The sequence below is a fragment of the Anopheles stephensi genome, chromosome 3, assembly GCF_013141755.1.
Source record: "Anopheles stephensi strain Indian chromosome 3, UCI_ANSTEP_V1.0, whole genome shotgun sequence".
NCBI classification, from domain to species: domain Eukaryota; kingdom Metazoa; phylum Arthropoda; class Insecta; order Diptera; family Culicidae; genus Anopheles; species Anopheles stephensi.
Window position 1 is genome coordinate 76,573,524 of NC_050203.1, and position 14,389 is coordinate 76,587,912.

At 44.9% G+C, this 14,389-nt stretch overlaps 1 protein-coding gene across 2 annotated transcripts; it reads right to left on the reverse strand.

Annotated features, from left to right (window-relative positions):
* Nucleotides 1–272: 272 nt before the first annotated feature.
* LOC118510849 (troponin C) lies at nt 273–11,424 on the reverse strand. 2 transcript variants are annotated; one of them, XM_036053180.1, is made up of 4 exons: nt 11,006–11,424; nt 4,304–4,617; nt 880–989; nt 273–783 (listed from the first exon to the last, which is right to left on the reverse strand). In XM_036053180.1, the coding sequence occupies exons 1-4, from the start codon at nt 11,006–11,008 to the stop codon at nt 755–757; spliced, it is 456 nt and encodes a 151-aa protein (XP_035909073.1). In that variant the 5' UTR covers nt 11,009–11,424; the 3' UTR covers nt 273–754. The 2 variants fall into 2 exon arrangements, with proteins under 2 accessions (XP_035909073.1, XP_035909072.1); XM_036053179.1 differs by lacking the exon at nt 11,006–11,424 and adding an exon at nt 8,300–8,676.
* Nucleotides 11,425–14,389: the final 2,965 nt, after the last annotated feature.

Genomic DNA, 14,389 nt, shown 5'->3' on the forward strand with positions numbered 1-14,389 from the left:
GGAAAAAAGAGGTGGAAGGAAAATAGTGAAAAACGCACCAAGCCCCAAGCGATGCTCCACCCGATCCATGTATAAAGCGGTGGATTGATGTGGAAATAAATATTCAACGGAGTGAACACGGGCACGAGGACACAATGGGATTATGGAAATCCTCCCTGGGAAAAAAGGGAACGAAGAAAGGGGATGAAGGAAAAGGCGGATACGGAAGCGGATTGTTTGTGAAATGCTTTTTGATTGGGCAGAGCTTTCACTTGTTTTCGGGCACATTTTTGCTCTTTCCTCCTCCTGTTGTGCAGATGTTTTGATCGGGTTAATAACGGAGTTTGATGAATACATAAAGCTCTCTTATTAAAGGCGCTCGAGTTCCAAATTCGAAAAGAAAGCATCACGGTGTGGTCGTTGTTGTTCCCGGACTGTTTTTATGAGTTTTTTTGGGTTTATTTTTACACATAAGAAGACACTTGCATATCCATCGAAAACAGGGGGACGGTTGAAGATGGCACAGAGAGTGATTTAATAATAGCTAACAAAAACACATCCAGCATGTGTGTCTGTGTGTCTGTGTGTGTGTGCATCGTGGCAATGACTAGTCCGCTGGTGGCATCCTACTGTTCGCTTCCTGCTGTTGACCGACTGTTTGTCACAGGGATTCCGAAGATTGGAAAGAAGAAGTACTTGGTGACTGGAAAATTAGCATGCGTGTGTGTGTACGTGTTATGGTTGACACAGTGGATTGGGGAGTCATCGGTACCGCTTATTCGCCCGTCATCATCTCCATGAACTCTGTGGACGGGAAGATAGGTCAAGCGAAATGGGGTGGGATTAGTAGATGTGTTTGGCGCTGGCAGCAGTAGTTCTTTTTCCCGCCGATTGTCTTACCATCGAAATCTACCGTTCCGGAACCGTCCGTATCGATTTCCCCGATGATGCCGTCCAGATCTTCGTTGGACAGTTTATCGTCCAGTGCCTTCAGAATTTCCTTCAACGTGCTGGGTGAGCAGGAAAAAAAGAACAGAGAGAGAAAACAGTCATGTGAAATGTGCTCATCTGGTGTGGAAAAATGGCCACCACGGGTAGTGTGCCCTTCACTTTCAATTCAGAGTCTGGAAGAAAAAAGAACACACACACGCTCGTTGTCCTTGGGAAAGGGAAGTGTTTCACGCGAAGCGTAACATCGATTCATCTTGCTGGCCGGAATGAAGGGTCCCGAGCATCTTCGTACGCCCAGGTACGGCACACATAACTTATAACACATCCCGAGCATTTATAATTTAAGTCCCGGGACGGCTGCTGCACGCTGACTTTGGATGGTGCTGGCAGCTGGTGGCAGCAAGGTAGCAAAGAGGGTCCGAAATCAAGGACCATTATGCTGCCGGCTGCTGCCGCATTTGACTTGAGACAGCAGCGAAACGATTCCACCGTGTACGACTCGGTTGCGCATCGTCGGTGATGATGATATTTATGCTATCCATCCGATTCCGCCATTTTTTCCGCCACACACACACACACACACACACACACACTGGGAGGAATTCTTGTGCCGAGTAAACAGTGGCCTGATCCGCAACGAATGTGAATCGGAAGAAAGAAAAACAAAAAACGGCAACGCTACCGCAACCGATGGAGGCGCCCAGTAGTTTGTGAAGAGAAATGGCTGCGTACGTGGTGTCGGTTGTTTATTCTCGCGTGCGAAAGAAAAAAACAACGAATAAAGTGGGGAATAACACGAAGCGGAAGAACCGCTTCCAGGTGACGTCGGTGGATTAAGTGGATTTGCCGTAGATGAAAAGCAGATGGAAGGGAAAACAACGAGGGATCGCGTTCGCTCGCGTGGGATCGGCCATCGGACAAACCATCGGAATGTGCGTCTGCAGTGTGACCGCATCCTTTCCATTTCCTACCCCCTAATTTATCACCCTGTGCGGTGTTGATGGTGTTGAAAATTTCGAAATATTTTGTCAGCGATGCAAAATTAACTTCCCCACCACGGTGGCCCATCATCATAATCGGTGGTCGGTGCTTGGCGCTGGCGAGGAAAAGTATGATACGCCAAACGAGAGTTCGACGCGCGCTTGGAGTCTCCGGCGTTATTTATTGCGTTTGTTATATTTTTACCGCGACGTGCGCGTGACTCTTTATGCTCGTCGGTTTCGCATTCGATTTAAAGCGCGTTTCCGGTCGGTGTTCGTTGTGCGTGTGTGTGTGTGTGTGTGTGGCCACAAGCAGCAGCATACATATGGTGGCAATAAATTTCCCGAAACCACGCAAAACCACAAACGTGTGTGTGTCCAAACTACTTTTCACCGTAATTAGTTTTTCACCATCCAGCGGAGCGTGTTTTATGGCGAATGCTCGATTATACTGTTTGGCAGTAGGGCAAAAAAGAAAAGCAACAACCCTCTGGGTTTTCTTTCTTCTCTACCATGTGCGTGTGTGTTCTGTTCGAAGTGTACAGCTCGAATGGTGGATAGCGATAGTGTTCAAAGATTGGCCCGACGAGGTGTGAACAAATTTTTACCACAATCGCAACGAAGAGTTGGAACTATTTTGTGGCGGAAGAAAAGTGATTACAAATGCAGGGGTTTCCACGATTATGATACAAGCGTTTATAGATAACAAATCTTTTTAACGTGTTTGCTAAGTTGTTGTGACACATACAATATATTGCTCCAGATTTGAAGTCTAGATTATATCGTACAATTGTGAAAAAAATGATCTTAAATTTGAAGTATGTACTGATGTACATGCTGATTTTAATCATGGGAAAATGAAGCTTAAATCAAGCGGTTGAGTGCTTGAAATGGTGAGAATTATATTTCCAATTTTACGTACTCGTCGTTTCTTATTAATTTTTATCTGTTAATGTTTCAAATTTCTAATTGATGTAAAGAAAATAATTAACAGTAATTAACTGAAATTGATGCGAGTAACGCCCAGTGTAACCATCACATTTCCGTTTTCTGATCATTATCAGTGAAAAATCTATATGAACAATTAACATTACACCCAGTGAAAAAACATATACCCTACATTTTACGGAGGAGCCCTCTATATGTCAAACTACGAAACATACAACTGAAACAAACGTGCACCGAGTATTTACTGTGAGATAATTGTTTCTTAACTGCAGTTCCTGTCTCACAGATGTGATAGCAATCCAATTCTTTTCACACTATCGTCTTGTTATATGATGTGAAAATCAATGTGCTACGTAAAACGTTCATGGAGAAAACCCTGCAAATTCCAAGGGCAGGTATCCAAGTTCAAAGGAATTGTGCGTTGGCAATGAGACAAGATGCCTTGTCAAGATGCCACAGAGAAAAAAAGCAATCCGAAAAAGGGCTTTTACTCAACTTCTCCACTCGAAAGGTTTACGATCGTATAACCATAAAAATCCGCATTCTAAAACAATTGAAAATAATCATGCGAGTCCTTACCCTTTCGAAGCTTGATTTTGATTCTTCAAGAAGACATAATATAGTTTAGACTGTGGGCAAGTCCCTTCTTTTTTCTTCTCGAAGCCTAAACCGAATGGGAAATAGACCCCGTCGCCCGAAACTAATAAAAATAAAGAGTTTGGCAAAATTTCTTGGAATGTTTCTCCATTGACCTTCAAGCAATCGGACATTAGATATAGGAACTCATTCTCTCTCTCTCGCTTTAGCATTGTCGTCACGCATTGTGCAAACGAAGGGCCGAATCGTAAGCTGTACCATTTCCGGTTACCGTTCACCAAACCCACCTTATCTTTCCACCCGGGCGAATAAAGCAGGCGAAAATTTGTGATCGTTTAATGTTTGTGCTCACTTGGTGTTTGAAGGCGACCGATGCTTTCTTTCCGCATCCGGATAACATGTCGAACGTCTGTCGAAATGTTTTTTTTTTGCCGAAAGAGGTCACCGAACATAATTTCTTATGGTTACGGTCAGCTGAGCAGACGAACCGAACGAGTTCAGCTAACCCAAATCCCAGCCTTGGGACCGCCTGCCTTCGTTCGGTTTTTGTTGGTGAAAAGTAAAAATAATGACACTATCGTACACGGTAAACAGCGATAAATCAAGCGTACGTTTTCGTCGGAACTTGCCAAAAAAAAAAACAGCTCCCACCCCGATTGGCCCCGAACAAACTCCCCGTGTAGGAGCATGAGCGGGCGATAAATTAAAGGCTTATTTGACATACTACACGTGCACGCAAGAAGCGCCGAAGAAGAAGGATAAGGAGTTGAACATGATATGGAGCTGTGTGTGTGTGTGTGCGAGAGTGGCTGAAAGAGCACTTCGACACGCTATCGACAACGGCTTACCTAGTGGTGATGTAGCCGTTACCCTCACGGTCATACAACCGGAAGGCTTCCTTCAGCTCCTGCTGCATCGCTTCCGCGTCCTCCTCCTCCTGCAGGAAGTTGGAGGCAATGTTCGCGAACCCGTCAAAGTTAACGCGCCCCGTACTTTCCGGGTCCTCCTCGTCGATCAGATCCTGCAGCTCGCCCTCGTCGAACAGCTGGCCCATCGTGTTGAGGATGGTCGAGATCTTGATCGTCTCGATGAAGCCCGTTTTCTGCGTGTCAAACATCTGGAATGCTTTGCGCATGATCAGCATTCTCTGTTCCTCATCATCCTGGAATGGGAAGGTGAAATGATGGTAAACAATTAGTTTTGACAGTTATGGATCCTGATAGGATCAGCTGACAGCTATCAAAGTGACAGCTAGCACTACTTGAATGACATTAGCAAGAAGAATTGATCAGATCGTAATTATTATTGTCACTTTAACACTAAGTGACTGTTCACGGGAGAATGCGTTGATAAATGTCAAATTGTAACAGCCAAATGTTCTATATTGGCACTGCTAGTTTAAATGTCCTTAATCTGATTTTCATATTTTTTTACAATATTTATGGTATTGGACGGTCTACTAGAAACTGACACCTGTCAAAGTGACAGCTACTATTAATTGCAGACTAACAACAGCGCACATTGTACGCTGTACAAACGCTAATCATCTTCCATGTTTACTGCAACTAATTACATTCCATGTTCTTTACTTTACAATGTTGCCTCAACGTTTGCAGCCTGAGCAAACGGAATCGAACGCCATACTTCATAATCCTGCCTGATGTTTTGTACGACATTTCCGATCGGCCAACTAACTGCGCTGTCCTGCCGCACTACCAGCTCTGCCAATTTAGCCGCTCAAACAAACACGAGTCGAGCATTCGCATAAACAGGTGTCGATCAAGCTGTCCATCGTTGCAGCTCGTGAAGCGATTCGGAGCTTGTCCCTTGGTGGGGCATCCACCCAAATGGGCTGTGAAATCGAAACCCTCTTTACGAGCGCATCTCGTGAAATCGGCCAAGTCTTTTTGCCCGTGCGAAAATGCCGGATGTCGTGCCGGGTGGGCAAAAATCGTCGTAATGGCATTCCGTTTGGGTCAGTGTTGTGCGTCCGCCGTCGCTGCCACTTCTTTAATCGTTTTCCCAAATACTCGGTTGGCCCGTAAGGAATCAAAGAGAGCAAAGCTACCCCAGTTCGGTAAATGGCGAACCTCGAGTCTCGATTCCGTTATAAATATTAATGGAGAGGAATTTTTAGTGTTTGACTGGTTCGGTCCAACTGGCACGTTGGCCCAAACCGTTCCCCCCCTGTTCCGCCCCCTTCCCTTTCCCACCCTTTTAACTCTTCACAGGCAACCCTATGCTGTAGCATTAATCATTTTCTTCTCCATTCACCTTCAAGGGTTTGCTCGTCCCTCGGGGAATGAACATAAGACAGACCATTTGGCAGTGGTGCGACCGAACCGAGGATTTCTGGCCCGGAGCCAGCCAGTCAGCCAGCCAGCCGGCCAGCCAGCACGGCCGTGGGCATGGATAGGGACCCCTGATGTAATTATTAACGATTGATTCATGATCATCACGCGGTGACACGATCGCCCAGGGACTGCCTCCCTCTCGAGGGTCGAGCATCTCGTGTTACGCTTTTTCTTCTTTGCCGCACACTCCTCATTATATGGAAAAAGCAAGGCAACGGAAAAAAAACAAACCCGCCCGTTAAAAATACTCATCAGTCGGATAAAATTGGGATATGGTAGGGTTTTATGCGGGGCCCGAAAGGAAATGATCCGTAGCGCGTTCGGTTTTTTGATCTTCGAGGGCGCGGTTTGGATTTTTGATTGACACACTCCACTCCACGTCCACCGCATGATCCACACTTTTCCTGCAGCGCTTATTGCAGCGTTTTCACTTTGCTTTACGATCTAACCCCGGTTGGGTGCTCGATGACCGCGAAAATTTTATCCTGCGGCACAGTTCGGCTATGATTTATTGGTTTTGCAGAAGAGGGCCACTGCATTGCATCAATCGCCAGCGGCAGTCGCAGCTGTCAAGGGTGTGCTCTGCTTGTCACAATAAACAATAGAAACCAGTTCCGTGAGTGTAGCCAGAGAGAAAGAGAGAGAGAGAGCGAGCGAGTTATGACTGTGTCGGTGTGGTGGCCGTTAGAACACATTGTCAGAAACATGAAGGGAAACATGATGCATACCATCGTAGCAGTAGCAAATGGATGGTTTTGTTTTCGTGACATGTCAAACTCTTCCATCCTAAGGCATAAACACAATTAAAAGGTAAATTTACGCGTTTACACCTTGTGAAGATCGAGAAAGATGTTACTTGGGGATGTTATTTTTAAATTATTTCGTATGTTGACCACTTTTAGGAAAAAAAAACAGCTGAGAAGGTGGATGAAATGACAATACGGCATCAAACCGTCATAATTAATAAATAAATAAAATAAGCTGGATGAAACAGCTAAACAAATGATTATAATCAATACTAGCTACAGTTACTCTCGCCTTGACTCAGATAACAGACTTCCTGGTCTTCCTGGTCGGCTAACTCTGGTGCTACTACGTAATATTATCCCACTCGAGATAGAGAATTATTCACGACAAAAACAAACATATATGAAAATAATTTAAAAAAAAGTTTGATAAGAATTTCGGCGGTTTGATAATTTCTTCGCTTTCTTCTTAATTACTCAATAGTTAACAATTATTTTGAATCACTCAGGGGCGCTGGCGAATCAAGCTCTTTGGATGCCCTAATTCCTTTTGATAATTTTTTCGCCTAAAAACGTGTTTCAGCTCTCGTGGTCGGGTCATCAGTTACATTCAATCGGGTTTAACCCAAAAATAAGTTGGAAATGATTATTTTCAAATCACCTCTTCATTAATCCAAGTTATATTCCAAACAGCCACAATGAAACATTCCATTATATGATTGCAAAGTTCAATAGAATAGAATAGAAGTGATTCAAAATCATTTAAATCGTTGTATTCGTAAAGATAGTTACTGTTCGTGCAACAGTAAAGAGTTCTGTTTGTACTTCAACGAATTTGGGAATCAAAAGTGAAACTATTTTCTTGCAGTTTATCTATGATTTTTTTAATTTGATGAATTTTTCATTATAATTCCACTTCTTGGATGTCAGAAATTCAAATTTACAAATAATAATTTAATGTTAAAAAGACACTTCTCGTGTATTATTCCCAACTCCAACTCCAATTATTAATAATCTCATCCTTCCACAATAACTGCAACACTTCCCCACAACGCCACACACTCTGCGTGCAGTGTGAGCCAATAAATATTCATTCGCAAGTTTAATTACACACTTTACACACGACCAAACAGTATCGTTCCGTTAGTCGAACGCATCAGTACAAAAGCGCCATCAAGCGTACAGAACCGTATGGGAAAACTGGAGCAATGATTTATGTTTCACGCTTCCCCGTAAAAAAACACCCATAACATCAAACGGAAAGTTGCTTCGACAGAAATCGATTGCCAACAATATTTTAATAACATTTTTGCGGTCACCCTAATGTGTCCGTGTGTCCGTGAGCTTTCGTACTAATTGAGTTGAGGTTGAAAGTAGGCAGGGCGGGAGAAGGAAACTCCTGCTCTTTCGTCGCTGGACACACTAATTAAGTGAGCGCTCGTCACCCTGCGTCCGGGTGGTGTGACACATGCTTCACCGAACGTTTCTATTCGGCGGGCAACAACCGTGGACCGTGGAGAAAAAAATGATCCCGCCGACGGATGGATAGGTGCGTGTGTGTGTCCGGGACACTGTCCGCTCCATTAGTGCGGAATTGATCGTTCCATTTTCGATAGCTTTTGGTAGAGTTTGCTTAATTTTTCTTCACTTGAAACACAGACACATTAATTGGAATTGGCTTGCATCGGTTATTGGCACGCACACACACACACAGCCGGGATTAAATTCACCGATCAAAACTCACAAAAAATTCCGACATCTTGACGACGGGTACTCCAGACGGGTGGCAGCTGATTGAACACGAAAACCCCTTTACTTCGGAATCGATGATCAGCAGCTTCCGGCAGCTGGCTACGACTGCGGACTACTCTTCGCACAGCACAGTGGTGATGCAGTGTCCGATCGACTGAGCTGGCCGTGAATTTTGGCTCCGATCGGAGAGCACCTGCAATGCAATCCCGATGCACCCGATCGATTGTCCCGACCGGATCGAATCGCGCACATGCACACTCGAACCACCCAAAACAAAGATGTCGTCCACGGTGTAAGGACTGCACAGATAAATAAGGGGTTGCAAGTGTCTCTCCTGCGCCTGTCAGCTCTCATCGGAGCAGCGATCTTCGGCGGTGATCTTCGATTGAGAACCAATCATCAAACTCAATCGTCCCTGGCACATTTACACCCGTGTGCTCCCTTGTGTGCGTTGGTGTGTGTCTTGGGTATAATTTCGTAACGGACATCAGGAAACGATTCTCGCCGGACGGCTCTGCACCGTCGGGAAATTGGGGAAGGAAATTAAATTTTATTTATTTACACCTGCATCTGCACACTGGTTTGGATCCCCGGAACGAAGGCATGTGGGAGCAGTATGTGCCGTGAGATAAACCATCCCACTCAGACCAGAACGAGTCGTGTCGTGCACGGGGCCGTGCTCACCTTAAGTGGTGGCAAAATTATTAACCTTATTTTTCTTGCTTCATTTTAAAAAAGAGCGGCCTACTAAACGCTCGCAGGTGAGCAACCAAGATGGATGGGTTGTGGATAAATTATCCTGCTAAAAATGGACAGCTCTCGTGCTGTCTTTTTTCTACTACTTTACGGAAGGAAATGCTACTGCTTTGTTCGGCTCTATTGCATATAATTACTACCTCGGCGGGTGGTAAGGCGGGTACATTGAGTGGTCAGAGCGGAACTCAAGCTAAATAAAGCCACAGGAAGATGGATTAAAAATAACGACTCATTAATTAATCTAGCTGAGCAGGCGTGAAGCAGGAAAAATAAATAATAAATATAGCCGAAAGCTGATACTTTGGGGTAAGAAGTGAGCGATTTTCTTTGTTCTGGTGTGGAAGAAGTGAATTTTAGTTAAAATTTCTATTTGAAAAGTATAAGTGAATCTTAAAATGTATTGAAAAAAGTTGTTGGAGCAAAATAAACAATTCTGATTTGCTTCAAGTGAGATTTGAACCTACGTCACACACACTCCTTTCCCAAATCAAGCACAATTACCTCTAGCTCACCTCACTTACCCAGTAGGCTATGGTGCCTTCTTGCTCTTCGTATGTAAACAACCAACTTAAGCAAGCAATCGATTTCCGTGGAAGCTAATTATTACGCTTATTATTTATGTTTATCAGATAAGAAGTGCTCGAAGCGAGGTTTTGCGGATGGAAAATCATAATTTTGCTATAATTATACCACACGCTTTAGAGATATCTAGCAACCAGCTCGGCTTATATTAATAAAGCGTAGATCAAAGATCACACTCTTCGAGGGGGGTAAATTAATCTTCTTGCATCATCGTGCGTTTGATCTAGAAACTCAACGGAAATGGCGTCGTTTGAAATGGGCTGGAAAATATCGCTCATAATTGAGTGGTTTCAAGTAAATGCTATAAACACTTGGTTTGATTCATTGATTATTGATCTTTTATCGCTTGCAGTGTATTTATTTAAAAAGGAATTTTGGTATAAAAAAAACTTTATCTCAACCAATCCATGTAAACGATTGATACGAAAATGTGCATTGCGTTATCTTTGGCGGAGAAATTGTTCAAGCGCACAAAAATTGAACCGCGTAATGAGAGCGTAATGCCCGATTACGTGAACCACACACTACCGTTGCGTTCCATCCGTTAATGAATCATTTGCCCCATCACTCAACCGTCGCTGGGGTGGAATCCGCAATCGGGAGCGACATAGCTGATGATTAATAACCGTGGAATGAGTTGAGATTTATTAATAAAATCCCACCCCGAAAAACCTGGGGTGACTTCCGAACAAATGTGATCGAAGCGAAGGCGGACACGGTGAACACAGTTGCGGCTAGCATCTATCGCAGCCAAACCCCAGCCAGATAGGGAAGAATCACGTCAATTTCACGCCCTTTTTCAACATTCCACACATCACGATCGTGGCAGCGCATCACGAGGTTGGCTGGCTGATTTGATCTCGTCATTGATTCGTCGCTCGGCTTAATTAATATGTGCCAGCCGAATGTGACGAGCTTGTGTCAAAATAGTTGATTTTTCTTTTTGGCAACTGGCGGGCTTAGACACATTCCGCGCAAACCAACATCATCACTTTCAACACCGAGACTCGTGATCTTGATTAACAAATAGGGGGAGAAAATGACGCATAGCGTTTCACTTCTAGTGTTTGCTGCATTCCGTGTGTCTCCACGTTTGATTGATTACAACTTTTACTGTCCATAATGAATGCTTCATTATTCTGTACGCTCTCCTCTGATTAGTTTTTTTATTTCTGATTAGCAGTGGGTGTACTCGTTGGCACCATTTCCGGAATTCAAGTCGAATGTGATGGAGACGCCTGGCACCGCACAGTGCCGGGTTGGCTGCGTACGTTTTCCTGTTACTTCGTTCACTCTAATTTACTTCACCCGTTTCCAATCGCTAGATATAAATATGTATCGCGTGCACACTGTACATTACCATTCTGTCGCCGTGTGTAGTTTAGTGTCGCTGGTTTGCACGGAAAGGTACGCTGGAAGACAGCAAACGTGAAGGCACAGGTGGCTGCAGGCACTACGCGTACGACCGCACACACACGTCACACACCGAACTGCACGCACCGAAAGACACGGAAAGACTCAGAAAACTGCCGCGTACACCGGGTCCGTTTCGCACCGAAACAGTTAATTAACCGAAGGCGGTTCAATAGGCAACTAGAGGCGAAAAATATCATTCAACATCATTTATATTTAAAAACTCCTCCGCACAATATTGGTTCGGTCCAGGGGGAGGGAGGGCAAGCAGTAGAAGGACGTTAGATGAGTCGCAGCATGCGTGAGGAGTCCGACCACTCGGGTGTGCGTTGTTTGTGTGTTCCCTCACTCCGATCGGTCCAATGTTGAATGTTTCTTCCCGACAGAAGTAAAAAAGAAAAACCACTTTCCTCCCCCCCCCCCCCAACACAAAGCGAGGGGGCGCTTGCAAACTGCATACGACTTATCGGATCGCTTTTCCTTTTCCATCCTGAAGGCAGGCATACATATCCAGACCACTCGGCCGGTGAAAAACGACGGACGAGAGAGAGAGAGAGAGAGAGAGAGCTTGAGAGCGAGGCCGGTGGAAATGTGTGTATGACGTTGGCTTTCCCGACAGCCGACAGCCGTCGCAATGGGCAGGAAAAATCGCTATAAGTAGCGTACCCAGTAGCAAGCGTGTATACTTTTTCCATTCGTGAAACCGGTCCGGCCCCGTTGGACTCGGCGACCGGCATGTTTGGAAACGTGCTGTGAGTGAGGCGTAACAAACCGACCACTTCACCCTGGGTCGGCCCTCTCGCCCTTACCACCAGCACGAAGGAAGGAAACGTTCTCACCTTCACGCGCACACACCGAGAGATTTCCTCTTTCCATGGGCCGAGTGCATGGCATCTTTCGATCCATCATTCCAAACGGGAAATCCGCACTTTGACACTCGACCAGTTCCATATCTACACCGGCACACACGCCGAGAGGGCGAAGAAACCTCGAGTGTGGTTTACATAATTTCAATGAATCTCTTCCGACCCAATCATTCCTGGTTGAGTGTGTGTGTTTTGCCGGCTGTTTCGCTACGTTTCGCATCGTTTGACGATGAATCTTGCGTCCGTCCGAAGGGGCCAGGTGTTGATCAGGGTTGTACCTAAGGGAACACGGGGAGTGAGGTGCTGGGGAGAGGTCGGGAGGTCGGAATGGTGTGGAAGCGAGAAAGGTTAAGATTGCCAAATCGTAAGACCCGGCGGTGACGGTGTGCCGAGCATTCCAATCCACGGGAAGTGTATAAAAATGGCCCGGCACGGACCATGGAAAATGGAGTCCTCGCACGGTCCGTTTTGTTCTTTGCGATAATCCACTATAAATACAGGTGCGTATCTGAATCAGTAGTTGGTATCTGTCTCCTTCTAGCCAGAACGGGGGCCTAAGCTTCTTTCTGCTAAACGACTTCATTAATTTGACCACGCAGGTCTGATTTATGGAATCGAGCTCGTATCGTGTGATAGTTTAATTAAATGATGAAACTATTATTTGAAGATGATTTATAAGGAAATATGGAAATATGTAAGCGATTCTAAGTTCGTTTAAAGATATGTACAGCACACGAGAAATAGGAAAGCTGTGTCCTTCCATAGATGCACGCGGTCGCTGACAGCAAAGCAAGCCAACTATTAAGGAGAATGGCAACACCAGGTGTGCCTATCGACAGCGACGATTCTGCTGCATTCGTTTCGTTCGACAGTCCCGGTGGACACACTTCATAAACAAACCCTCGGGCCCGCTCGCCCTGTCCTCTACTAGCGCACCACACGATCGAAAGCCGCTAATGATTTGCTCTTAAAATAGTGCATAAAATTGCACCAATTTATTTGTTCAGCCTCGTGCTGCTGCGTGCGTGATGGAATGAAGCCCAGCCCAACCGTTTGCGTTTTGTTGCTCGATGCAAAGCCATTAAGTAGCTTTTTGTTGATCGACGAAAGGAGGTGTTTTTAGTTCTTTGTTACGGGGTTCGCTTCGGCAACCGGCAAGCAAGGAACGGCACAGTGCTTATTGTGCTATAGGTCGTTGTGAGTGGCGTTGGGGATGGTTGCATCTCCCTGACAGGCTGATTGATTAGCCGGAAACGGTATCTGTAGGTTTGTAATTATTATTTGAAGAGCGGAAGGAAGAGAAACGGCATGGAAGTAGTTTCTGTTTGGATTAGCTGGTGGTCTATGCAAACAAATCCGAGTTTAGATGGTTTTGGCCTTCCAGAGACTTTCAGATGCTATAACATTCAAATCTCCCCTAGGTACGCATTTTTTTTTTAAATAAATACAATTTATCCTATAACCGTATCAAAACTCTAAAGCACAGCAATAAGAATATATATTTGTAAATAATTCATCTTGAAGAGCGATGGAGTAAAATTTATGTCTTTGACTAATAAAATCGATGCTACACACAAAGCTTGCATACTTTCAGGAGCTATCCACAAGCTGCTGTTGTTTGCTCACAAACCTACAAACCATCAGACTGACACAAGCTTTTTTATTAATTTTTTTCAACCTATCAAAAAGGCCTTTTCTTGAGTTGATCACGCTAAACGGGTTTTCTATAGCCAGTATTAAAAACGTTGTCAAGGAATTTGTACTCGATTGTGTTCAAACGCCCACCGGGCTTTGTGTTGTTATGATCCACCCCAATACCCATTACAGTGCACTTTGCAATACCATTAACGCTTCCCCGTATAGCAAGCAAATCTGCCACGAGCAAAACTGTCGTAAAATAAAACACAGATCTCGCGATAGTAACCTAGCAGGTCCTCGTCTGTGGCCTCATTCTACTCTCCATCTTGAGGCTCAACAAGAAGCGCTCGCTCATCTTCAATCTGGAAATCCCCCATCTGGATCTCTCTGGGCGGGTAAATTGATTGATTGAAGCATCTCACAGGCGGTAGGGTACATCGTATCGATGCAGAAAATAAAGCACCACGAGCTCGCCTTTTCAATCTACCTCTTTTGCTCGTTAATGTGGCTGGCGTCAATTTAATTGCTGCTCCTGGCGCATCCCGAGAATGGATTGGCTTTTTCTTTTCTCGCGCAAATGCTCATACCGTTTGCAGTTGCAATTGCATCATCGGGAAGGGAACTGTATCGACTTGCCGGCTTACAATATGCTGGCAGCTTGCAGGTCTCTTCAGACACATAAAGAAAAGCAAACAGACGTTCAGTATGTGCCGTCTCTTGTTGCTCTCTCTCTCTCTCTTCCCCTCCTTTTACGAGAAGGTTGTAAAAATTTGACGAGTTTCAAAGTTTATTCACTACCCCGGACAGGCACGTGGCAGGTTACGATC

Coding starts and splice junctions, on each gene's coding strand:
- LOC118510849 (XM_036053179.1), bottom strand. Junction 990..4,303: donor AACGGCTACATCACCACTAG/GTAAGCCGTTGT, acceptor CTGCTCACCCAG/CACGTTGAAGGAAATTCTGA. Junction 784..879: donor CGGAACGGTAGATTTCGATG/GTAAGACAATCG, acceptor TCCCGTCCACAG/AGTTCATGGAGATGATGACG.